General features: G+C 45.4%; 1 protein-coding gene across 1 annotated transcript in view; it reads left to right on the top strand.

The window, feature by feature from the left end:
- The first annotated feature begins 552 nt into the window (after positions 1 to 552).
- Positions 553 to 25,054, top strand: part of LOC140188333 (14-3-3 protein beta/alpha-1-like) — a 37,741-nt gene continuing 13,239 nt past the window's right edge. Inside the window, exons 1-2 of the mRNA XM_072244488.1 lie at positions 553 to 838; positions 20,066 to 20,364. Coding sequence (XP_072100589.1) covers positions 568 to 838; positions 20,066 to 20,364 — 570 coding nt within the window. The 5' untranslated portion in view covers positions 553 to 567. The remainder of the gene's footprint in view (positions 839 to 20,065; positions 20,365 to 25,054) is intronic.

Below are 25,054 nucleotides of genomic sequence, written 5' to 3'. Positions count from 1 at the left end.
GATTCACCCACTACCCTGGGTAACTGGGCTCAGGAGCCGAGGCAATGATTCACCCACTCCCCCGGGTGACGGGGCTCAGGACCCGAGGCAATGATTCACCCACTCCCCCGGGTGACGGGGCTCAGGACCCGAGGCAATGATCCACCCACTCCCCCGGGTGACGGGGCTCAGGACCCGAGGCAATGATTCACCCACTACCCTGGGTGACGGGGCTCAGGACCCGAGGCAATGATTCACCCACTACCCTGGGTGCTCAGGACCCGAGGCAATGATTCACCCACTCCCCCGGGTGACGGGGCTCAGGACCCGAGGCAATGATTCACCCACTCCCCCGGGTGACGGGGCTCAGGACCCGAGGCAATGATTCACCCACTCCCCCGGGTGACGGGGCTCAGGACCAGAGGCAATGATTCACCCACTCCCCCGGGTGACGGGGCTCAGGACCAGAGGCGATTAGACTCCAATCTGCTGACTAAACACCCGCCCAGACCATTCACCGCCAAGACGAAGAGGCGGGAACTGCGCACGCGTACATCCGGAGCAGTGCCGTCTCTGCCGGCGCCACGCATGCGTCGTATTTCGCCGTTCCTCCGCCCGGCCACCGCCCTTCCCACTACACGCAAGCGCACTGCGGATCCACAACAGCGGCGGCTCGGTGGTTGCCGCGGTAACGGTGACGTTCAGGTCCTTGTAAGTTTCGCCTGGCGAACCCGTGCCGAGCCGTTCCCTTGGCGACCCCGGGAGGGTGGTGGTGATGGGTGGAGGGAGAAACGGAAGCGGAAAGGAGCGGGGAGCGGAAGCGTGTACTCGGAGACTGAATTGAGGGAACAGCAACAAGGTGAGTGAGAGGGAGGTGGCTGCAGGGTCGACGTGGGCAGAGAGGGGTGGGAGGTGGCTGCGCTCTAGCGGGGGAGCGGAGGCGAATATGGGGTCTGGGGAGGACAGAGAGGGAAGGACCGGAGCAGACTCGTTGGGCCGGGTGTTCCTATCTCAGTCTGTGTGTTGTGGAATTTAAAGGAGGGTAGAATGGGCGGGGTTCTGTGGAGGTGTGGGAGGGATTGGGGGTCTGGGAGAAAGAGAAATGGAGGCAAGGGGGCCACTCTGAGGAAGGGGCGAGGTACGGGGGTGGAGTGGAAGGGCGGGGCTGGAATCTAGAAAGGCGAAGGAAGGTAGGTGGGTAATTTGGGAAGGAGAAGGTAATGGTTTAGGGGTCTGGGGAACGAGGGTCTGAGGCCTATGGAGGAGTAGGAAAGGGGTGAGGAAAGGGAAGGTAGGGCGTGGTCTGGGGAAGGAGGGTGGAATAGGGGCAAGTGGCAAGGAAAGGGTGGGTGGGGCAGGAATCTGGGAAGGAGGAGCGGGAGAAGTTATTTTAAACGAAGAAGTGGATACTGGAGCCGGGGGAGTGTACGAGTCATGATGGAGCAGGCACCAGGATAGGGACCCCGGAGGTGCTGGTGGATGAAATTATGGACAAACTAGAAAGCTGGTAATTTTTGGATTAAGTGAGTGTGACTGATTGCAGCTGGGATCAGAGTTGGGTTCCCAGCCAGTGAAGACTGGATCAAGTGCAATATATCCAAGTTTGCTAATGGTACCATGCTAGATGGAAGGAAGGAAGATGCAGGCAGGTTTTATCATGATGCAGACGGGCTCAGTGAGTGGGAGAAGACATGGCACATGACTTCCTACTGCCCGAATAATAAAAAAAAGTGGAGTGTTGTTTAACCAATTGGACATTGTTAGTGTGCATTAATCACTAAGAAGTTGAAATTGTTCAACAAGGATATATTTGTGATAAATGATCACCGTATTGATTAATGATTTGGTGAGTAGAGCAGGATTAAGCGAGTCAAGTCACTTTTTATTGTTATTTCGACCATAACTGCTGGTACAGTACACAGCAGAAACAAGACAACATTTTTCAGGACCGTGGTGCTACAGAAACAATACAAAAGCTACACTGAACTACGTAAAACACACAAAAACCACACTAGACTACAGGCCTACCCAGGACTGCATGAAGTGCACAAAGCAGTGCAGGCATTACAATAAATAATAAACAAGACAATAGGCACAGTAGAGGGTAGTAGGTTGGTGTCAATCCAGGCTCTGGGTATTGAGGAGTCTGATGGCTTGGGGGAAGAAACTGTTACATAGTCTGGTTGTGAGAGCTCGAATGCTTCAGTGCCTTTTGCCAGATGGCAGGAGGGAGAAGAGTTTGTATGAGGGGTGCGTGGGGTCCTTCATAATGCTGTTTGCTTTACGGATGCAGCGTATGGTGTAAATGTCTAATGCGGGAAGAGAGATGCTGATGATCTTCTCAGCTGACCTCACTATCCGCTGCAGGGTTTTGCGATCCGAGATGGTGCAATTTCCGAACCAGGCGGTGATGCAGCTGCTCAGGATGCTCTCAATACAACCTCTGTAGAATGTGGTGAGGATGGGGGGTGGGAGATGGATTTTTCTCAGCCTTCGCAGAAAGTAGAGACGCTGCTGGGCTTTTTTGCTATGGAGCTGGTGTTGAGGGACCAGGTGAGATTCACCACCAGGTGAACACCAAGAAATTTGGTGCTCTTAACAATCTCTACGGAGGAGTCATCAATGTTCAGCGGAGAGTGGTCACTCCGTGTCCTCCTGAAGTCAGCAACCAGCTCTTTTGTTTTGTTACACACATCAAAGTTGCTGGTGAACGCAGCAGGCCAGGCAGCATCTGTAGGAAGAGGTGCAGTCGACGTTTCAGGCCGAGACCCTTCGTCAGGACGAACTGAAGGAAGAGTGAGTAAGGGATTTGAGAGGGGGAGGGATGGAGCCAAGAGCTGGACAGGTGATTGGCAAAAGGGGATACGAGAGGATCATGGGACAGGAGGTCCGGGAAGAAAGACAGGGGTGGGGGGACCCAGAGGATGGGCAAGAGGTATATTCAGAGGGACAGAGGGAGAAAAAGGAGAGTGGAGAGAAAGAATGTGTGCATAAAAATAAGTAACAGATGGGGTACGAGGGGGAGGTGGGGCCTAGCGGAAGTTAGAGAAGTCGATGTTCATGCCATCAGGTTGGAGGCTACCCAGACAGAATATAAGGTGTTGTTCCTCCAACCTGAGTGTGGCTTCATCTTTACAGTAGGCCTCCTCTACTGTAAAGATGAAGCCACACTCAGATTGGAGGAACAACACCTTATATTCTGTCTGGGTAGCCTCCAACCTGATGGCATGAACATCGACTTCTCTAACTTCCGCTAGGCCCCACCTCCCCCTCGTACCCCATCTGTTACTTATTTTTATGCACACATTCTTTCTCTCCACTCTCCTTTTTCTCCCTCTGTCCCTCTGAATATACCTCTTGCCCATCCTCTGGGTCCCCCCACCCCTGTCTTTCTTCCCGGACCTCCTGTCCCATGATCCTCTCGTATCCCCTTTTGCCTATCACCTGTCCAGCTCTTGGCTCCATCCCTCCCCCTCCTGTCTTCTCCTATCATTTTGGATCTCCCCCTCCCCCTCTCAAATCCCTTACTCACTCTTCCTTCAGTTAGTCCTGACGAAGGGTCTCGGCCTGAAACGTCGACTGCACTTCTTCCTACAGATGCTGCCTGGCCTGCTGCGTTCACCAGCAACTTTGATGTGTGTTGCTTGAATTTCCAGCATCTGCAGAATTCTTGTTGTTTTCTTTTGTTTTGTTCACATTCAGAGACAGATTGTTGACTCTGCACCAGTCCGTTAGCCGCTGCAGCTCCTCTCTGTATGCTGACTCATCGTTCCTGCTGATGAGACCCACCACGGTCGTGTGATCGGCGAACTTGATGATTTGGGTCGAGCTGTGTGTTGCAGCACAGTCGTGGGTCAGCAGAGTGAACAGCAGTGGACTGAACGCACAGCCCTGGGGGGCCCCTGTGCTCAGTGTGATGGTGTTGGAGATGCTGCTTACAATCCAGACTGACTGAAGTCTCCCAGTCAGGAAGTCTAGGATCCAGTTGCAGAGGGAGGTGTTCAGGTCCAGTAGGCTCAGCTTTCCAATCAGTTTCTGAGGAATGATTGTGTTGAATGCTGAACTGAAGTCTATGAACAGCATTCGAATGTACGTGTCTTTTTTGGCCAGGTGGAGGGTGATGGCAATGGCGTCGTCTGTTGAACGGTTGGGATGGTACGCGAACTGCAGGGGGTCCAGTGAGGGGGGCAGCAGGGTCTTGATGTGCCTCGTGATGAGAGTGTACCTTTAGGACAGAGATTCCCAACCTGGTTTTCACAGACCCTTTGGTTAATGGTAAGGCTCTATGGCATAAATTAGAGATGTTCTCTTTGAAACAAGTCAAAATTCTTACAGGCTCTACAGGGCAGATGCTAAGTTGATGTTTCCCTGTCTGGAGAAGTTTTGTTTCAAGAAATCAGCCACTCGGGTCAGAAATTGGAAGCGAGGTTTGCTCTCTTTGCAGCTGCCAAGCAGTGAGGAGCTTCAGTGGTAAACTGTGATCGATTTCTTGTAGATACCAAGGGAATCAATGGATATGGGGTTGGTACATGAAAATAGTGCTGAAATGAATGATGAAAATCAGGCACAACAGATTCAGATTTCTGTTTTCGTTTTTAATAGGTTTGAGGTGTGCAAGAGAGGGGGCAGAGTCAAATTGAAATAGTGCACAGTGATTGGGGTCATCATAAGGAAAGTGGGCTGATTGGTGGAGTGCAAAGTATTGCAGCGATGAGGAAAGGCTAGAGCCATTGGAGAAACAGTGCTTAGGACTGTAGAGGAATTATTTGATTCACGGTGTGCTGGACAAGTAATGGAGAAATGCAGGACATTAAAGTTCCACCTCCCCTTCTGTTTTTCAGTTCCCCTCTTACACCTTTTCCTCACCTCCCCTTGGTGCCTCTCCTTCCCTTTCCCTCATGGTCCACTCTTCTCTCCGGTCAGATTCCTCCTTCACTCCTTTTTCCACCAATCACCTCCTCACTTCACCCACCCCTCCACAACCCACCTAGCTTCACCTTTCACCTAGCCTGTTCTCCTTCCCCTCCTCCCACCACCTTATTCTGGCTTCTGTCCCTTTCCTTTCCAGTCCAGCTGAAGGGTCTCTGCCCTAAATGTCGACTCTTTATTCATTTCCATAGATGCTGCCTGGCCTGCTGAGTTTCTCCCGCATTTTGTGTGTGTTACTCTGGATTTCCAGCATCTGCAGAATCTCCTGTGTTTACAGCATTTAAATTACATTGCACAGGTGCTGGAATGATTTGGGGAGATGCTGTGCTGACCCTTAAACCTGCGCCAAGATCAATAGAAATAGAAAACGAACAGCACAATACAGGCCCTTCAGCCCACAAAGCTGTGCCGAACATGTCCCTACCTTAGAAATTACCTAGGGTTACCCATAGCCCTCTGTTTCTCTAAGCTCCACGTACCTATCCAGGAGTCTCTTAAAAGACCCTATTGTATCCACCTCCGCCATCGCCAGCATCCATTCTACACACCACTCTCTGCGTAAAAAAAAAACTTACCCCTGACATCTCCTCTGTACCTACTTCCAAGCACCTTAAAACTGTGCCTTCTTGTGCTAGCCATTTCAGCCCTGGGAAAATGCCTCTGACTATCAACACGATCAATGCCTCTCATCATCTTGTATACCTCTATCAGATCATCTCTCATCCTCCGTCACTCCAAGGAGAAAAGGCCAATTTCACTCAACCTATTCTCATAAGGCATGCTCCCCAATCCAGGCAAGGTCCTTGTAAATCTCCTCTGCACCCTTTCTATGGTTTCCACATCCTTCCTGTAGTGAGGCGACCAGAACTGAGCACAGTTCTCCAAGTGGGGTCTGACCAGGGTCCTATATAGCTGCAATATTACCTCTCGGCTCTTAAACTCAGTCTCACGAATGAAGAAGGCCAGTGTACCATATGCCGCCTTAACCACAGAGTCAACCTGCACAGCAACTTTGAATGTCCTATAGACTCGGACTTCAAGATCCCTCTGATCCTCCACACTGTCAAGAGTCTTGCCGTTAATACTATATTCTTTCATCATATTTGACCTACCAAAATGAACCACCTCACACTTATCTGGGTTGAACTCCATCTGCCACTTCTCAGCCCGGTTTTGCGTCCTATCAACGATCCGCTATAACGTCTGACAGCCCTCCACAATATCCACAACAGCCCCAACTTTTGTGTCATCAGCAAATTTACTAACCCATCTCTCCCTCCACTTCCTCATCCAGGTCATTTATGAAAATCACGAAGAGTAGGGATCCCAGAACAGATCCCTGAGGCACACCACTGGTCACCAACCTCCATGCAGAATATGATCCGCCTACAACCACTCTTTGCCTTCTGTGGGCAAGCCAGTTCTGGATCCACAAAGCAATGCCCCCTTGGATCCCATTCTTCCTTACTTTCTCATAAGCTTTGCATGCAGTACCTTATCAAATGCCTTGCTGAAATCCATACATACTACATCTACTGCTCCACCTTCATCAATGTGTTGAGTTACATCCTCAACAAATTCAATCAGGGTCATAAGGCACGACCTGCCTTTGACAAAGCCATGCTGACTATTCCTAATCATATTATGCCTCTCCTGCCTCTCAGGATCTTCTCCATCAACTTACCTATACCACTGAAGTAAGAATCAATATAACCCTTCCTTCCTATATTCCCAAGCAACACACACAAAATGCTAAAGGAACTCAGCAGGCCAGGTAGTATCTGTGGAAAGAGTAAATACTGGACGTTTTGGGCCGAAACCCTTCTTCTCGTATTCCGCTCCATTTTCCTTTTATGGCCTATCCACGAGTCCCTTAAGTGTCCCGAATGTAAGGAAGCAATTGTGGTACTGCACAAAGAATGAGGTGTTGCAGTACTCTGGAGTTAGACCAGAAGGTATAGGAGCAGAGTTGGGCCATTCGGCCCTTCGAGTCGGCTCCGCTATTTCAGTGTGCTGATCCATTTCGCTCTCAGCTCCAATCTCCTGCCGCCTTCCTGTATTCCTTAATGGCCTGACCCATCAAAAACTAATAAAACCAAAAGGGATAGGATCAGAATTAGGCCATTTGGCCCATTGAGCCTGCTCCAAGTTAGGTGAAATATCGATTACTCATGCCACTGATGAAGTATAAACTTCAGGGCAAAGTTTAGAGTAGGGGTGGGTACTCTAGAAAGAGTGCAGCATTGTAAAGTATATCATATTTGAACTTTTTTTTTAGTACTTCTGTATTAGAAAAAAAAATGTACAATATAGTACAATACAATATAGCAAGTTAATTAGCTTCTGTGGTCAGAGTTGAGGGTGGATGTTGCATGTTAGCCATCTACATAGTTGGTACACAAACCGTCTGATATGGAGAGCAAGCAGTTACCTGTGCAGCAGGCACACCCTCCCCTGTAGCTGATGAATCCAGAGGAACAGCAGAGACCAATACAGTTTGGCACCAGTGGCATCACAGGAGTTGCCAGTCAACATAGAACACCATGTAGGACTGCTCCAGATTTTACCCTCTAGGTTTACTTCTGAAACCCTCCCCATGAGTGGGTATAGCCATAAGGCAGCAGTGATTGGAGATCAGAGTTTTCCTTCCCCTAGGTGAGCTGCCAAGCACGGCTGATGAGGCCCATCTGCCCGAGTACTAAATAGCAAATGCATTGTTCTCTTGTAAAGGATGGCTTGCTCATGAATTCACCCTGCTGGACACCTAAATGTTCTGACAGATTGAAACGGAATGGTTCATGTCAGAAATGTGCACAATAAAGTTAGATTGCAGTCTCCTCGTGCACCTGATGTGATATTTGGAACATCTTGAGCACACAGTCAATAAGGAACAGACATCTCTAGGATGCCACACCTACACCTACCTGGAGAACTCAGCAGATCAAGCAGCATCTATGGAGAGGAATAAACAGCTGACATTTCAGGCTGAGACCCTTCCTCAGGAAGGGGGAAGATGCCGGAATAAGGAGGTGGGGGGGAGGGTAGTACAAGCTGAGAAGTGATGGCTGAATACAGGTGAGTGGGAGAGGGGATGAAGAAAGAAGCTGAGAGGTGATGGCTGAATACAGGTGAGTGGGAGAGGGGGGATGAAGAAAGAAGCTGAGAGGTGATGGCTGAATACAGGTGGGTGGGAGAGGGGGATGAAGAAAGAAGCTGAGAGGTGATGGGTGAATACAGGTGAGTGGGAGAGGGGGGATGAAGAAAGAAGCTGAGAGGTGATGGGTGAATACAGGTGGGGGGAGAGGGGATGAAGAAAGAAGCTGAGAGGTGATGGCTGAATACAGGTGAGTGGGAGAGGGGGGATGAAGAAAGAAGCTGAGAGGTGATGGCTGAATACAGGTGGGTGGGAGAGGGGATGAAGAAAGAAGCTGAGAGGTGATGGGTGAATACAGGTGGGTGGGAGAGGGGATGAAGAAAAGCTGAGAGGTGATGGGTGAATACAGGTGGGTGGGAGGGGGGATGAAGAAAGAAGCTGAGAGGTGATGGGTGAATACACGTGGGTGGGAGAGGGGATGAAGAAAGAAGCTGAGAGGTGATGGGTGAGTACAGGTGGGTGGGAGAGGGGATGAAGAAAGAAGCTGAGAGGTCATGGGTGAATACACATGGGTGGGAGAGGGGATGAAGAAAAGCTGAGAGGTGATGGGTGAATACACGTGGGTGGGAGAGGGGATGAAGAAAGAAGCTGAGAGGTGATGGCTGAATACAGGTGGGTGGGAGAGGGGATGAAGAAAGAAGCTGAGTGGTGATGGGTGAATACAGGTGAGTGGGAGAGGGAGGATGAAGAAAGAAGCTGAGAAGTGATGGCTGAATACAGGTGAGTGGGAGAGGAAGGATGAAGAAAGAAGCTGAGAGGTGATGGCTGAATACAGGTGGGTGGGAGAGGGGGATGAAGAATGAAGCTGAGAGGTGATGGGTGAATACAGGTGGGTGGGAGAGGGGATGAAGAAAGAAGCTGAGAGGTGATGGGTGAATACAGGTGGGTGGGAGAGGGGGGATGAAGAAAGAAGCTGAGAGGTGATGGGTGAATACAGGTGGGTGGGAGAGGGGATGAAGAATGAAGCTGAGAGGTGATGGGTGAATACAGGTGGGTGGGAGAGGGAGGATGAAGAAAAGCTGAGGTGATGGCTGAATACAGGTGAGTGGGAGAGGGAGGATGAAGAAAGAAGCTGAGAGGTGATGGGTGAATACAGGTGGGTGGGAGAGGGGGCATGAAGAAAGAAGCTGAGAGGTGATGGGTGAATACAGGTGGGTGGGAGAGGGGGGGATGAAGAAAGAAGCTGAGAGGTGATGGGTGAATACAGGTGGGTGGGAGAGGGGGATGAAGAATGAAGCTGAGAGGTGATGGGTCAATACAGGTGGGTGGGAGAGGGGATGAAGAAAGAAGCTGAGAGGTGATGGCTGAATACAGGTGGGTGGGAGAGGGGATGAAGAAAGAAGCTGAGAGGTGATGGGTGAATACAGGTGGGTGGGAGAGGGGATGAAGAATGAAGCTGAGAGGTGATGGGTGAATACAGGTGGGTGGGAGAGGGGATGAAGAATGAAGCTGAGAGGTGATGGGTGAATACAGGTGGGTGAGAGAGGGGATGAAGAAAGAAACTGAGAGGTGATGGGTGGAAAAGCCAAAGGCTTGGAGAAGAAGAAATTGGACAGGAGAGGAGAGTAGACCATGAGAGGTGATAGGCAGGTAGAAGAGTTAAGAGGCCAGGGTGGGGATTGAAGAAGAGAGAAAGGGAGGAGAAATCGATATTCATGCCATCTGATTGGAGACTACCCAGATGGAATATGAGGCGTTACCACAATTAGGTGTGCCTAGAGAAAGTTTAACAGCCAGGTGCTGTCTGACCCAGTTTGTAGCATATTGGGTGTTTACTCTCCCTCCCTTAAAGCTGCTGATTTTGTAGTGAGCTGTAACAACATGTTTGTTCTTGCTGGGAGTACTGGTTAAACCAGTTCAATGAAACAACTTACATCATAATCAAAGTACTTTGGGCTTTATGCTGTGGGTGTAGCCTCTGCAGTTTCATTCTCCCACTGAACAGGTTGGTGATCAAGTGAAGACCGAAGAATATCTGATTAGATATTGCAAGTTAATGTGTAGGTGAGAGGGTAAGGAATCTTGTGCGGTTGTGTAGCATGTCTAGTGGGTACGGAAACTGGTACAGTTGTAAACGTTTCTGCAGGCTTTGCAATTCTATAGCATTTTTCAACTTGCGTCAAATATCACTTTCCTTTGTTTCAACGGCGTAGAACTAATTGTTTACATGGAGTATTTGTCACAGGATGGTGTTTCTGTAGTTAGATTAAGATGGCAGTTTAACTGGCCAGTGGTAGTAACTGTCTTGAGTCTTGCAACAGGGTGACTATTTTTCAGTTGACACCAGTGAGCAACATTGTAAGTTGCTGCAATGTTGCATTGAAATCGGATTTGAAACCTAGGTTACACTGCACTCTGCTTGTGTCTCTGCTCGCTCTATGTCCCATGCACCTCTCAGTCCTATGATCGTTGGCTCACTCTAGCTCATAGTCTGGCCACACCTTACTTTTAAAGTTCTCATCTTTGTTTCTAGATCTCTCTATGGCCTTGTCCTTTGCCTTGTCCCTCAACTACTCCAGCCCTACAACCCTCTGAACTCTGTGCTTCTTCAGGTCTGTGTGCCCCCGACTTTTAATGATTTCTCTGCTGTCAAATCCCTGTGCTCTAAAATGTTTCCCTAAACCCCATCTCCTCCCTTTTTCTCCCATTCACCCATTGCTTTCTCAGCTTTGAATCCAGCACTGAAATGCCATCTTTACTGATAACAGATCTGAAAAGTACTCCGGACTTCTTGTTTAAGAATTTTAAAGTAAAACTTTAAAGTAAATTTGTTCCTGAAGCAGTGAGTTTAAATTTCACATTACGGTATGAATTTTAGGTAGGCTTTCCTGGTACATTCAAGCATACTTACACTGTCCATGATGTTGTGGACTCTCGCAACTTTGCTCTTACTTAGTCTCTGGACGTTACTGAGTGACTTGTGAAATTATTTTAATTTATCTTTAAGGGTATGAATAAGGAATTGTGAAGTGGGGTGGGAGTCTACATTGCAACAGAAGACTGAGTAAGGTGCTAATTGAATGGGTCAGCACAATTACTGACTGGTCTCTAGAATCAATTTTGCCAATAGTCTGGTCTGTGTTCGGACCTGGCTTCTTCACGGCATTATAATTAATTTAAATTGTACACATGACTGATCCATGCCATCCATTCACTCAGTACCTCAGGCACCCAGCACATTTGAATAGGCGTGAGTCTGCTTCCTGTCCCTTGATGGCACAGTGCCAGTAGAATAAAAGTGTCCCACCCTAATTAAACTCTCCTAGAATTGGCCCACTTTTTCAGTCAATTTAACTATTGAAAGCTGAATTTAAACTACCAATTTCTCTTTCTTATTGTGGCCCAAACTTGTGGTAAAATAGGCAAATTTGTTAAAACTTCAGAAGAAGAAATTTTTTGAAATGCTTTTCCTTTCAATGTGTAGTTATTGTTGTCATGTAGGGCACATTCAATTTAGGAAACCGCTGTATAATATTGAATGTAGAAACTTGCAGAATATTAATTCAGGAATAAATATCGTTCTGGACAGTGGGGACTGTCCCACCGTTCTTCAAAATGTCTCTAGTTTGATGTCTCATTTGGAGAACTTTGGCATCTTTGATGAAACATTTCCTCATAATCGCTCTGGGGTTTTGGTTGAGATTTTTGCTCCGTTGGTTGGGGTTGACAATGAATATTGCGTCCTAGAAGTCTAGATTCGCAAGCCTGTGGGGTACAATATGGAGAGCAAGCCTGTGTAGCATCTGATGAATCCAAAGGAACAGCAGAGACGATTGCAGTTTGGCATTGCAGGAGTTGCCACTCAGGACTGGCTTGGGAACTCCAGCTCCAGATTTTTCCCTTGGGGTTTACTTCTGAAGCCTTCCCCATGAGTGGGTATAGCCGCAAGGCAGCGGAGGCTTGAGATCAGAGTTTTCCTAGATGTGTTGCCAACCGCATCTGATGAGCCCCATCTGCCTGAAGTGAGTAGTTTTAAGGCACCAGTAGCCCACCTTTGCCCCTTCTGTCAGCAGAAATGATTCTGCCAGGTTTAGTAGCTAAGCCACAAGTGAAGAACAGGAGCTGGACTTGGTTGTCAGAGGCTATTTGAGATGCACGTTATCGGGTAGTGGGAGCCTATCCCCATTACCACCCCCAGCTATAACAACCTTAAGGAACCAGATAATGAATACTAGGAGTTAGTGGTCAATATAAGATATAATATGCAGCTTCAAATAGGAACTGGTACATTTCCTTATGCTCTTGTCCAGTTGACATAACCTGAAGGCTTTGCTGAATCTACTGATTTCTGGCAGTGAAGGATATCAGTAAGATTGAAGGAGTGCAGAAAAGATTTACTAGGATGTTGCTGGGTCTTCAGGAGTTCAGTTACAGGGAAAGATTGAACAGGTTAGGACTCTATTCCTTGGAGTATAGAAGAATGAGGGGGGATTTGATAGAGGTTTACAAAATTATGAGGGGTATAGACAGAGTAAATGCGAGTAGGCTCTTTCCACTTAGATTAGGAGAGGTAAATATGAGAGGACATGGCTTTAGGGTGAAAGGGGAAAGGTTTGGGGGAACGTTAGGGGGAACTTCTTCACTCAGAGTGGTGGGAGTGTGGAATGAGCTGCCATCTGATGTGGTAAATGCGGGCTCACTCTTTAGTTTTAAGAGTAGATGGGATAGATACATGGATGGGAGAGGTCTGGAGGGTTATGGACTGGGTGCAGGTCAATGGGACTAGTGGAATAAAGTTTCGGCACAGACTAGAAGGGCCTGTTTTCTGTGCTGTAGTGTTCTATGTGCAGCTGTAAATAAAGAATTGCAAAATTGTAGAGAAGGGAAATAAGAGCAAGTTCTTTGAGAGAATAAGGGCCAAAAAGCTAAATAGTGCTAGCTACCAACTTGTGTACATTTTGTTGAAATTAGTGGTAGCACGATAGATGTACGTTGGATGTCATTTTGATTGGTTGAAATGTCACTGGGTAATAGGGGCGTTAGCTTATGAGTATGATTGAGTGATGCTCAGGCCTGTGGATGAGCAGCACAGCAACTGGGAGTGATCACCTCTTTTGATCTTGTTGAACTGTTGATGACAACGTAATAAAGGCATTTTTTATCTTGATCTGCGTGCTATGTGTTGCAGATACTTCTAGCTTCTGGCCCACCTATCTGTGTGTGTTGTGGCAGTTCTCTGTTCTTCCTCTCTATCCACCCCACCATCCTCCTCCCCTAAAATAAAGTACTCTAAACCCTGTATCACCCTGTCTGTCTCCTCCAAAAGCCTGGCATCTGCTAAAGCATGTTTTCTTGCTCTCATCTCTATTGTCTTTCATCTACCTTTATTTCTACCTTGTGTTTATTGTGTTGTAGTTTCATCTGGTGCATATTGTCTGGACCATTGTTGATCTTTTGGATGTAGCCCATGTTGTTTAGTTTTCTGTCTTCCTGTAGTGGGTAGCATTGGTACCTATGTTATCTGTGATGGCTAATTTTAAGAAATGATCATTTGGTATGGATGCTTCTGGCTCATTCAACTTCACTCTCTTCTAGATTCTTCTCCATCATGCTGTTGGATGTCTATTGATCCCAGTGATTTCCGTTGCTTTTATTCTGACACTTTGCAGTTTATTAATCTATATACTACTAAAACTCTCATGCTCTGTCTGTTTGTGGCCTCCAATTAGCGCAAACGGTGCATTACAGCGGCACTTTTTTTGGCTCACCCGAATTAAAATGTGTTAACTTACAGAATGCAGGCAAAGTTCAGGGTTATATATTCGTATAAAATTGCTCCTTTACAAAAATCAACAGGCTCCCTTTTAACCCAAGAGCCGATCCGCTATCATGGAAATTGGGACGCAACAGCCTGACGCATGCTCACGGCCAGCCTCAGCAGTGACACCTACTGGAACAAAAGGGCAGAGCAGCTCTATTTCGAGGGGTCATATTGGGCTAATCACCATCAGCATGTGCAGGATTAGGACAGATCTAACCGCCACCCATCAATAAGAAATAATTAAATCTTACTGTAATGACATACTTCGAGACACCCATAAAACCCTTTGCTGAAGTCAAAGGACAGCAGTGACTATATCACGTCCATTTAGGAGAGCGCCAACCACATCGTCAAGAATAATCAGCATCCTTTGTACCTTCTGTTCAGCATTAGGGTAAAAAAAAAAATGGTCAGCCTAATTATGCCACGTGGAAAGGGAGGGGGGACATTACGGTCAAGAGATGATGCCAGATGTCGTCAGGAAGTGGCAAGGAGAGGGAGAGAACAAGAATTGGATGAGGCCAGGGCCACACGACTCCAGGATTAAAGAGTCAGGACAAAAAAAAAATGAGGGAAGAAGAGACAGAGGAGGAGAGGTGGACACATCTGTAGGATCAGAGACAAACAAACAGCAGAAGAGATGAAGAGACGGGGGATGAAAGGGCTGCACGTCTCCAGAATGACAATGAGAGGCACAAGGGTGGCAGATAAACCAGAAATGATGCCATCAAAAGTGTCCTTTGTTAAATGAGGAGCAACCATATTTGCTTTGCTATGCGTCGATCTTCTTTAATAAACTGAGGTTTTCTACTTCAGTTCCCAAAGCAAAGCCATACCAATAGCATTCAGGAAAACTAATGTTCATTCTGGTCACATCAGACTGCACTACCCTTCTCTCAAAGGGTGCCCCAACGGGTCACCCCGTTGTCTAGTTTTTAACTCATTCTGTAAACTTCATACCAGGATGCTGCCTGGAGGAAAGAACATGTCTTATGAGGATAGGTTGAGTGAGTTGAGGCTTTTCTCTTTAGAATGAAGGAGGGTGGGAGGTTTACAAGATGAGAGGCATAGAGAGAGAGTAGATAACTTTCCCCAGGGTGGAAATGGTTAATACCAGGGGGCATAATTTTAAGATGATTGAAGGGAAGTATAGGAGGGTGTCAGAGAGGGTTTTTTTTTACATAGTGGCGGGTGTCTGGAGCACACTATCAGGGGTGGTAGAGACAGATACATTAGGGGAAGTTGGGAGATTGTGGGCCGAATGGTCTGTAGTGTGCTGTTATATTCTATGGTTTATTTTATAGTAGATCAAGTCCTTGCTGTTTTGCTTCCATGTATATCTGCCCAAGAAGTTCATTGAGGTTTGAGTATTAGCTTGGGCTCCCAATGGATTTACTCTTTAATTTTCCTCACTGATTTATTTTTGATGTGTGGTGACCATTTCTGAAGGTTTGTCCTGTGAGGTTCATTGTTACCCTAATTTGTCGTTGCTCTCATTGTGCTATTTCTTTCATTCTCATCTGGCTCAATGTGCTAATTGCTACTGCCATGCAGTCAGCAACCCTGAAGCACTAGTCGGGAAACAATCCTGAATTATTGACCAACTTGGATGCAAGATCAATGGGAGATTGGGCATTCATTTGAACTGGCCCCAGCACATCCTTGTTGTTAACTCATTTCACTGTATTTTTCAACATAATGCATGGTTAATAAATCTGAATCTGAAAAATGGTACATGAAAGTCTCAGTGTGCTTCATAGAACAGTACAGCACAGGAACAGGCCTTCTGGCCTATCATACTGGTGCTGACCAGGATACTAAATCAAGCTAACTGCATCTGCTTTCACATGTACAATATCTCTCCATTCTCTGCCTGTTCCTGTGTCTATCTAAATGCATCTTAAATCCTTGAGACTTCCAACTACATCTGGTGCTCCTGATGCGGCCTCCTCTACATTGGTGAGACTCATCATAAATGCCTCCACTCCACCTGCCAAATCAGAACTTCCTGGAGGCCAAACATTCTGATTCCTGTTCCTATTTCGATATGTTGGACCATGGCTGCCTCTTGTGCCTCAGTGATGCCACCCTCAAGGTGGAGGAGCAACACCTTACATTCCGTTTGGGTAGCCTCCAACCTGATGGCATAAATATCGAATTCTCCTTCCGGTTTAAAAAAAAATTCCCTCACCCTCTCCTCTTCTAATTCCCATTCTGGTCTCTTACCTCTTCTCGCCTGTCTATAAGTATGTGGCAAGAAGGCAGGTGTATGAGGTTGAGTGGGATCCAGGATCAGCAATGACGGAGCAGACTCGATGGGCTGAATGGCCTAATTCTGTTCCTTTGTCTTATAGTCTAATACCTCCCCCTGGTGCCCCTCCTCCTCCCCTTTCTCCTATGGTCCACTTCCCCCTCCTATCAGATTCCTTCGTCTCCAGCCCTTTACATTTCCTACCCACCTGGCTTCACCTATCCCCTTCTAGCTATATTCCTTTCCTCCTTCCCCCTCCCCACCTTTTTATTCTGGCATCTTCCCCTTTCCTTTCCAGATCTGAGGGAGGGTCTCACCCTGAAATGGTGATTGTTTATTCATTTCCACAGATGCTGCCTGACCTGCTGAGTTCCTCCAGTATTTTGTGTGTGTTGTGCTCTAGTTTGTTCAGTTTGCTTTGAGAATGTTGACTATTTTCACTTACACAACTCTACCTTTAATAAATGGAAAACAATGCCGGTTTTGTCATGTGATTTGTGTTTGGGGTGTCATAGTTGCTTTGGTAAACAGGAGAATTTTGATGTCTGCTCAGCATCATGTAAGGATGTGGGGTTTCCAAGCTGTGCTAAGGTTTGAGTCTTACCTTGGATCCCAAGGGAACTGTTCCGCTCTGTTTTTATGTATACTTTGCAAGCAACCTGTCTCTCTCTCTTTTATTGCGGTCGTAAGTCTCTTGTTGCAACTGCATTGAATGCATTGCAGTCTTTTTTTGTCCTTTGTGTTTGGTGCATCTTTTTAATTTGTCCAGACCTGCCCACTGTTAACAGGCGTGTGTTTGCTTTTCTCTCTGGATTCCACACCCCCAAGACAATAGGTTCCTTTATTTTGTGTTGGCAGGTAGAATTAAGTGGGATAATATTTCAGTTGAAGGAGTAGTAATGGAAATCAGAGTTGCTCATAACTCAGCCCAGGGCTCTTTAACAAACTTCCTACTTAGCTATGAGATTTCAGAATTAGTACCTTCTTCCCAAATTCTGACTTGTTGGCCCCATCTGCCACGGTGGATCTACCAATGGCAACAACCCTGGAGTCTGACCTGCCCCTGCACAGAATGAACTGCGGCTTTGGCTCCATTTTCCATTGTCAACTATAACAAATCCCTCTTCAAAATCACTGTGGCATTATTCTTATCAGTCATGGTGCAGGGATTGGGTTTGAATTGGATGGTCAAGACACATTTCCTTATAAACACACCAGATGCTGCAGAGCGGTCAGAACCAGGTTTATTATCACTAACGTGAAATTTTTTTGTTCAGTGGCAGTAAAATACATTAACTTATAAGTATATATCATATAAAATTGTTGTATCTTAAATTATTTTTGTTTTAGATATAAATATTTTAATATGTACAGCAAAAATAATGAGGTAATGTGCATGGGTTCATTGTCCGTTCAGAAATCTGATGGCAGAGGGGAAGAAGCTGTTCCTAAAACATTGTGCGTCTTCAGGCTCCTGTATCTCCTCTGGTAGTAATGAGAAAAGGGCATGTTCTGGATGATGGAGGTCCTTAGTGATGGATGCCAACTTATTGAGACATCACCTTTTGAGAACTTCCTTGATGGAGAGGCAGATGAAGCTGACTTTACAACGCTCTGCAGCTTTGTGTGACCCTGTGCATTGGCTCCTCCATGCCAGACGGTGATGCAGCCAGTCAACCAGTTCTCCATGGTACATCTGTAGAAGTTTGCTAGAGTCTTTGGTGACATACCAGATCTCCTCAAATTTATAATGAAATATAGCCACTGGCATGCCTTATTTGTAATTGCATCAATATGTTGGGCCCTAGATAGATCTTCAGGGATGTTGACACCCGGGGTGAAACTGTTCACCCTTACCACTGCTGGGAATCCAGAGCAACACACACAAAATGCTGGAAGAATTCAGTAGGTCAGACAGCATCTATGGAGGAGAATAAGCAGTTGACATTTTGAGCCAAGATCCTTCATCGGGACTAGAGAGGAGGGGAGAAAAAGCCAGAATAAGAATGTGGGAGGAGAGGGAGGAGTACAATCTGGCAGGTGATAGGTGATAACAGGTGAGGGGAAAGACAGGTAGATAAGTTCCCTTATCTTTGTCCAAATACCTAATGTACAGAGGCTATTTTAATTCATTTGTAGTAATGAGTGTCAACATTGACATCAGAGATTTAACAGCAATTTGTAGGTAAAAGTGTTATGAAATTGCACAATTACACAACCATAGGACTTCTGGATGGGCTTGTCTCAGTGCGGAACGCACTCCGCAGTTGTGGACACGGTTTGGGATTCTGCAGTTCATATTCCTTACGTTTTTGGATTTTTTTTTACTATTTGTGTGATTTGATCAGGGTGCTTCAGCTTGAACTAACTGTAGCAATCGGCACAGCGTGAAGGACTCATCTTTGGGAACTGGGGCTCATGTTATTTGTTTACTTTTTATTTACATGATTTTTTTTAACGACATTGGGTGTTTGATGGTCTTGTGTGGGATTTTTCTTTGAATAGGTTGACGTGTTTTTTGTGGTTGCCTGCAAGAAGATGAATCTCAGTGTTCTATACTGTATATGTACTTTGTACTTTAAACTATGAGTGACCAAATGTATCTCATTCACCCTGCTGGTAGGAACCCTTGTTTTACCTGCTGCTTGTTAATACGTCTTCAAATTCCTCCTCTAGATTAATGGTGACCATCTCATTTGAGACTACTTCCTTGAATGATAGCATCATCCTTATTCCTAATTGAACCTTCCTTTGATTTTTGAAGACACTTTTTGTGTCACCCTGCCCTTTGCAAGGAAAAGGAAGAGGCCATTCACTCTCTGGGGTTTGGTTGGCCACTCAGCACATCATGATTCAGACTTATTTATCATGTGTACATGGAAACATACAGTGAAATGTGTAGTTTGCATTAACCATCAGTACAATCTAAGAATGTGCTAGGGCAGCCCACAAGTGTCATCATACATTCCATCACCAACATAACGTGTCCACAAGGCTCAGCAGAACAACACAGCACAACAAACCCGTTTTCTCTCTCCCTCCCAACCACACCTCCAGTTGGATAATGCTTAATCTAGAGCCTAATTCCTAGTTAACCTGACATTATATCCCTTAATACAATGACGGCAAAAATATAACGTTAAAATTGACTCTGCCACTTGTATAAAGGCTTTCTTTATTTCTATCATCATTTTCCTGTTTTCTAGCCTAATTTGAGATTTTAGAAAATAAATACTTCCAGCCTGGTCAGTCTTTCAGGGCTGGTGGGAGAGGAAGATATCTTACAGACATTTAAGAGGCTCTTAGGTAAGCACTTGGATGATAGAAAAATGGAAGGCTATGTAGGAGGGAAGAATTAGATTGATCTTGGAGTCTATTAAAGGGTTGGCACAATATAGTGGGCTGAAGGGCCTGTATTGCACTGTACTGTTCTATGTTCTCCTTGACTGCCTCTTATCCTATCTGCTTCCTGTTTCCATTACCACCTTCAGCAGCCTGTTCCAGGGACTCAGCACTCTATATTTAATTTTTAAAAATGTAACTTGCCCCTTTAATTTTCCCTCTCCCACCTTAGAACTATGCTCCCAGGTATTCAGAATCAGTTTTATTATCACGGACAAGTGTCGTGAAAATTGTTTTGTGTCAGCAGAACAGTGCAATACATTAAAAATTACTAAAAGTTACAATAAGACATATATAAATGTGCAAAAAGTGAGGTAGTGTTCATTGTCCATTCAGAAATCTGATGGCAGAGTAAAGGAAGCTGGTTCTAAAATGTTGAGTTTGTGTCGTCAGGGTGCTGTAACTCCTGCCCGATGGTAGTAGTGCGAAGTAAGTGTGGCCTGGATGGTGGGGCTCCTTGATTAATGCTGCTCCCTTTTGACAGCACTGCTTGTAGGTGTGTTCGAAGTGTTATAGAATGATCTGGATGGTACGTAAACTGTGTTTGTGTCAGTTAGCGTTTCTATGTAATAATAACCTGTTTTTACAGCCATAAACATGTCGAAGGCTGAACTGGTTGAGAAGGCAAAGTTTGCTGAGCAGGCGGAGCGCTACGATGACATGGCGGCTGCGATGAAGGCCGTCGCTGAGAAGGGTGACGAGCTCTCGAACGAGGAGCGGAACCTGCTCTCTGTCGCTTACAAGAACGTGGTTGGGACCCGTCGTTCGTCCTGGCGAGTCATCTCTAGCATTGAGCAGAAGAGTGATAATGAAAGTAAGGTGCTGATGGTACAATCTTACCGAGAGAAGATTGAGAAGGAGCTTCAGGATATCTGCAATGACGTTCTGGTAAAGCTTTGTGCTTGTCACGAGATTGATGGCTTGTAGAGGCAGCTGAATTTTTGTGTTTCTACTCTTCCTCTGTGTAAATATCCCATTCAAGGCTGGACAAATCTTGTCCTCTAATGGCAGGTAACCAGGGAATTATTATAATAAATTATTCATAAAGCACATTTTACACAGACAATGTCATTCTAAGTTCTTTACAATGGGATAAAGTGCAAACAAGTTAGTTAAAAACAAGGTTAATTTGGTTTCGAGGTGGCATTTAAAAGTGTCATCCTTTATAGTTTTAGGTATCGAGTTCCACAGTTTAGGCGCGTAGTTCAAAAAAAAAAGATGACCTGCCTCTTAATTATCTTTTGAGTGAGATTGTTTAAATTTCAGAGGAAGATTTTTGCTTTAACACCAAGTTATGTGATTTGGAATGCACCTTATGTAAGTGGGCACATAAAAGATGGAAAGAAACCATTATGTTTTTAAAAAGCTTAGAATGTCATAGGGCAGCAGTTAGCATAACACTATTACAGTGCCAGCGACCCAGGTTCAATTCTGCCGCTGTCAGTAAGGAGTTTATATGTTCTCCCCACGTGGGTTTCTTCCAGGTGCTCCAGTTTCCCCTCTCATTCCAAAAAGGTACCGGTTAGTGGGTTAACTGGTCACATGGATATAATTGGGGAGTGTGGGCTCATTGGGCCAAAAAGACCTGTTATCGTGCTATATCTCTAAATGGAAAGAAAATTTGCAGAGCGCTTTATAGCCACTGACATTTGATACTTAGTTGTAGAAAACCTAGTTTATATACAGCACATTATAACACACATCAGCATGATGACCAGATTAGTTTTAGTGACAAAGATTGAGGGTTAAGCGAATCTCCCAAGATACCACGGTGAACCCTCCTGCCCTTTGAATTAATTTGTGTCCGAGAAGTTGGTGGAGGTCTTGGCTTAGCTCTTTCTCTGAAAGATGACAGCTTTCTCTTTTTCCCCCTCTCCTTTTCCACTGCTTATTTAATTTAATTTTTCTTCTATTTATTTTGTAATTTATCCTATTGTATTGCACTGTACTGCTGCAAAACAACAAATTTCCTGATGTGTGCCAGTGATATGAAACCCGACTCTTTTTCTCCAGTGCAGGAGCAACCCATCGTAAAGCACTATATCCTTTGTCCAAGATTTAGCTGCTCCTGTTCCTGTAGTGAGTGTGGAGAGGATGTTTCCCATAGTGGGGGTGTTTGGGACCAGAGGGCACAGCCTCAAGAGTAGAGACACATCCCCTTCGAACAGAGGTGAGGAGTAATTTCTTTTGAGAGAAGGTGGTGAATCTGTGGCATTCATTGCCACAGACAGCTGTGGAGGCCAAATCATTGGGTATATTTAAAGTGAAGGTGGCTAGGTTCTGGATTAGTAAGGATGTCAAAGGGGAGAAGGCAGGAAGATAGGGACAGGGCGTAATAAATCAGCCATGATCAAATAGGGAAGGGGACTCGATGGACCAAAAGGCCTAGCCTAATTCTGCCCACATGTCTTCTGGTCATATAGAATTGACTCTTAAATGATCCTGAGGCAAATGTGATACCAACTGTGCCTTAGCTGGCATATTAGTTTTGGGAGCTTTGAGTGTGCTCTTGGGCATCTGTACTCCTGGTACAGTTAGGGATAGTGAAACACTGAGGCAAAGTTTTGCCTGAAGGTGCAGAATAACTCAGTACAAGTTCAAGTTTATTGTCACTTGACTGTACATTTATACATCCAAACAAAACAATGTTCCTACGCATCAAGGTGCACCCACGAGATAGGTAGGTATATATATATCACACACAGTGCACAAACTAAAATATTGCCATAATTAAGTTAATAAAATGTAATTCCAAATGCAATGTAGTACACAGCACCAGTAAACAGCTTGCTGTCCTAGTGACGAGTCCTCGGTCATGGCAAGGTATTCATTAGTCTCAAAGCCTGAGGGAAGAAGCTGTTACCCAGTCTGACAGTCCTAGTCCTGATGCTCCTGTACCTCCTCCCTGACAGTAGTGGGTCAGGTTGTGGGTTGGGTTCTAGTCTTGACGCTCCTGTATCTCCTCCCTGACGGTAGTGGGTCACAGAGATTGTGGGATGGGTCAGTTGATCTACTGCACTGAAGGACAGTTATAGATTTGACCCACTTTTCATGCTGAAGTTAAAACATCAGTAAAGGGCTTATCTAATCAGGAATATAACCTGCTACATTTCCTTCAGGAGTGGCTTGAGATTTATTTTCGTCACCCTGGATAATTTGACTGCTTGTGTACTGTAATAATAGCCTGCTCCAGATGATATTTGAACTGTATTATATTTTAATTCCAAATCACAGCTGTGAAAGGATTGACTAGATTGCTGAGCTCAGGATAGGATACAAGTAAAATGGATCATTATGAAATAATTCCTGTGGAGTTGGCAGTTTGTGGAAGAGGATAGTAATAAGAATTGTCAAACACTTCAACAGTTTCCTCTTCAGGGTTGTATGAAATTTTTAAAAAAGATTTTAAAAACAGTGAAATGCATTGTTTTGCATCCAGTCAAATCAGCGAGGATTGTGCTGGGCAGCCCGCAAGTGTTGCCACACTTCTGGTGCCAACATAGCACTCCCACAACTCAATAACCTTAACAATGCGTAGTTGGAATGTGGGAGGAAACCGGAACACCCAGGGGAACCGATGAGGCCATGGGGAGAACATACAAACTCCTTACAGATCTTCCAGCCGACGCTGTAGAGCTTGCGCTAACCACTAGTCTGGCTTTATACTGTCAAGTTTCTGAGCTGCACTACTTGTTCAGTTCTCCAGTGGCATTCTAACATTACCAGCGTGAATTCTGTTCTCACTTGGAGCTGGTGCCTGACCGAACTACCAAGTCTTCACACAACTTAAGCTGAAAGAAACAAAATGCTAGAAATACTCTGCAGGTCGGGCAACATCTGTGGTGTGTGAAACAGAATTAATGTTTACATCAGAAAAGGCGAAAGGATTGTTATATAGGACCTGCCTTTGGTATCACAGGAATGTTCCACTGTTGTATCTAATGTCATTCATTTTGCAGCAGCGAGATAAGACTTGGTAATTGGCTTCTGATATGATATAGTCGTCTACAATGAACTTTGAACTGCATGGCATTTTAATTCTAAGTCTGATGGCCTGTGCCTCAAATACATGTGTGCACTAGAAAGTGAGTTTACCTGAGGATGACATTTTCATTCCAGATCTCAGCATCAGATATAATACCACTGACATGTTGTTAAATCAGTTGTTTTACAGCAGCAGAACATTGAAATACCTTAAATAAAAACTATATAACATTTATTTTGGATTTCTGGCATCTGTTTATTTTCCAACAAACCCCCAGCTGCTGATTGTAAAACTGGCCTAACTAAGAGTTCCAAATCAATATTCCCCCTTGAGAAAGATGAGGTGTTAGATCAGGGATGGCATGGTAGAGTAGCAGTTAGCATAATGCTTTATAATGCCAGCAGTCAGGGTCGATTCCTGCTGCTGTCTGTAAGGAGTTTGTACATTCTCCCTGTGACCGTGTGGGTTTCCTCCCATTTTCCAAAGACGTGCAGGTTAGTAAGGGTATGAATAAGTGCATTAGTAAGTTCTGTCCATGCCAGGAAGCATGACAACACTCGTAGGCTATGCCCAGCAGATCCTCAGTCTATGTTGGTCATTGGTACAAACGACGCATTACAAGCAGTTTGGTAGATGGTATCACTAATTTGAGACCAAATGGTTTATTACTGAGCCAATCCATGTAGGTTTTCAATGACCATGGCATTCAGAGAATACCACAAGGCAGATATCGTCCATCCAATTTTCAGAGCCTTTGCTATTACAGTAAATTAAGTGCCTATTTGTCTTAATTATTTAACCTTTAAAACTCTCACCTAACAAAAATGTTCTAAATTTATTTTAGTCATTCGAGTACCCTCCTCTTGTTTTAACCCTCAACCTTAATTAGTTGTTTCTCTCTCCTATGAACATATCTTGATCATTTAACTATCTTGATTCAGTCATTCCCAAAGTAATGAAAGATTCAGTTTAATTTACCACACATACTTCAGAACATACAGTGAATGCACCGATTGCATTAACAGCCAACACATTCAAGAATGTGCTGGGGGCAGCCCACAAGTGTTGCCACACATTCTGGCACCAACAATATACAGCCTAACACAAGCAGCAGCAAACACAAAACAAACCCCTTTCCCACCCCACTCTCATGCAGAAACAGGCCTCTAGCCCGAGGAAAAGGGCACTTCAGTGTCTCCAGTCCTTGTTCCAGACTCGTAGGCTGGCCAACATTGCAATCTGTCCTTGTAATTGAACACTTTTTCCCTATCATTCTGGTAGAGTAACCAGTGAAATTATTGCAGCAACATCGGTATCTCCAGGAATAAATATATACAGGTCATGGTAGCCTAGAGGTTAGCATAACACTATTACAGCTCGGGCACTGGAATTCAGAGTTCAATCCCAGTATCCTCTAAATTTACGGTTTGTACATCCTCTTCATGGAATGTGTGGGTTTCCTTCAGGTGCCCTAGTTTCCTCTCACTGTCCAAAGACATGCTGGCTAGTAGGTTAATTGGTCATTGTCAATTGTCCTGCACTTAGACTAGGGTTAAATTGGTGGGTTGTTGGCGGCACAGCCCATTGGGCCAG

Source organism: Mobula birostris, chromosome 2 (genome assembly GCF_030028105.1).
Source record: "Mobula birostris isolate sMobBir1 chromosome 2, sMobBir1.hap1, whole genome shotgun sequence".
Taxonomy (NCBI): Eukaryota; Metazoa; Chordata; class Chondrichthyes; order Myliobatiformes; family Myliobatidae; genus Mobula; species Mobula birostris.
Note: the sequence above shows the minus strand (reverse complement) of the source record. Positions and strands in the feature narration are given on the sequence as shown.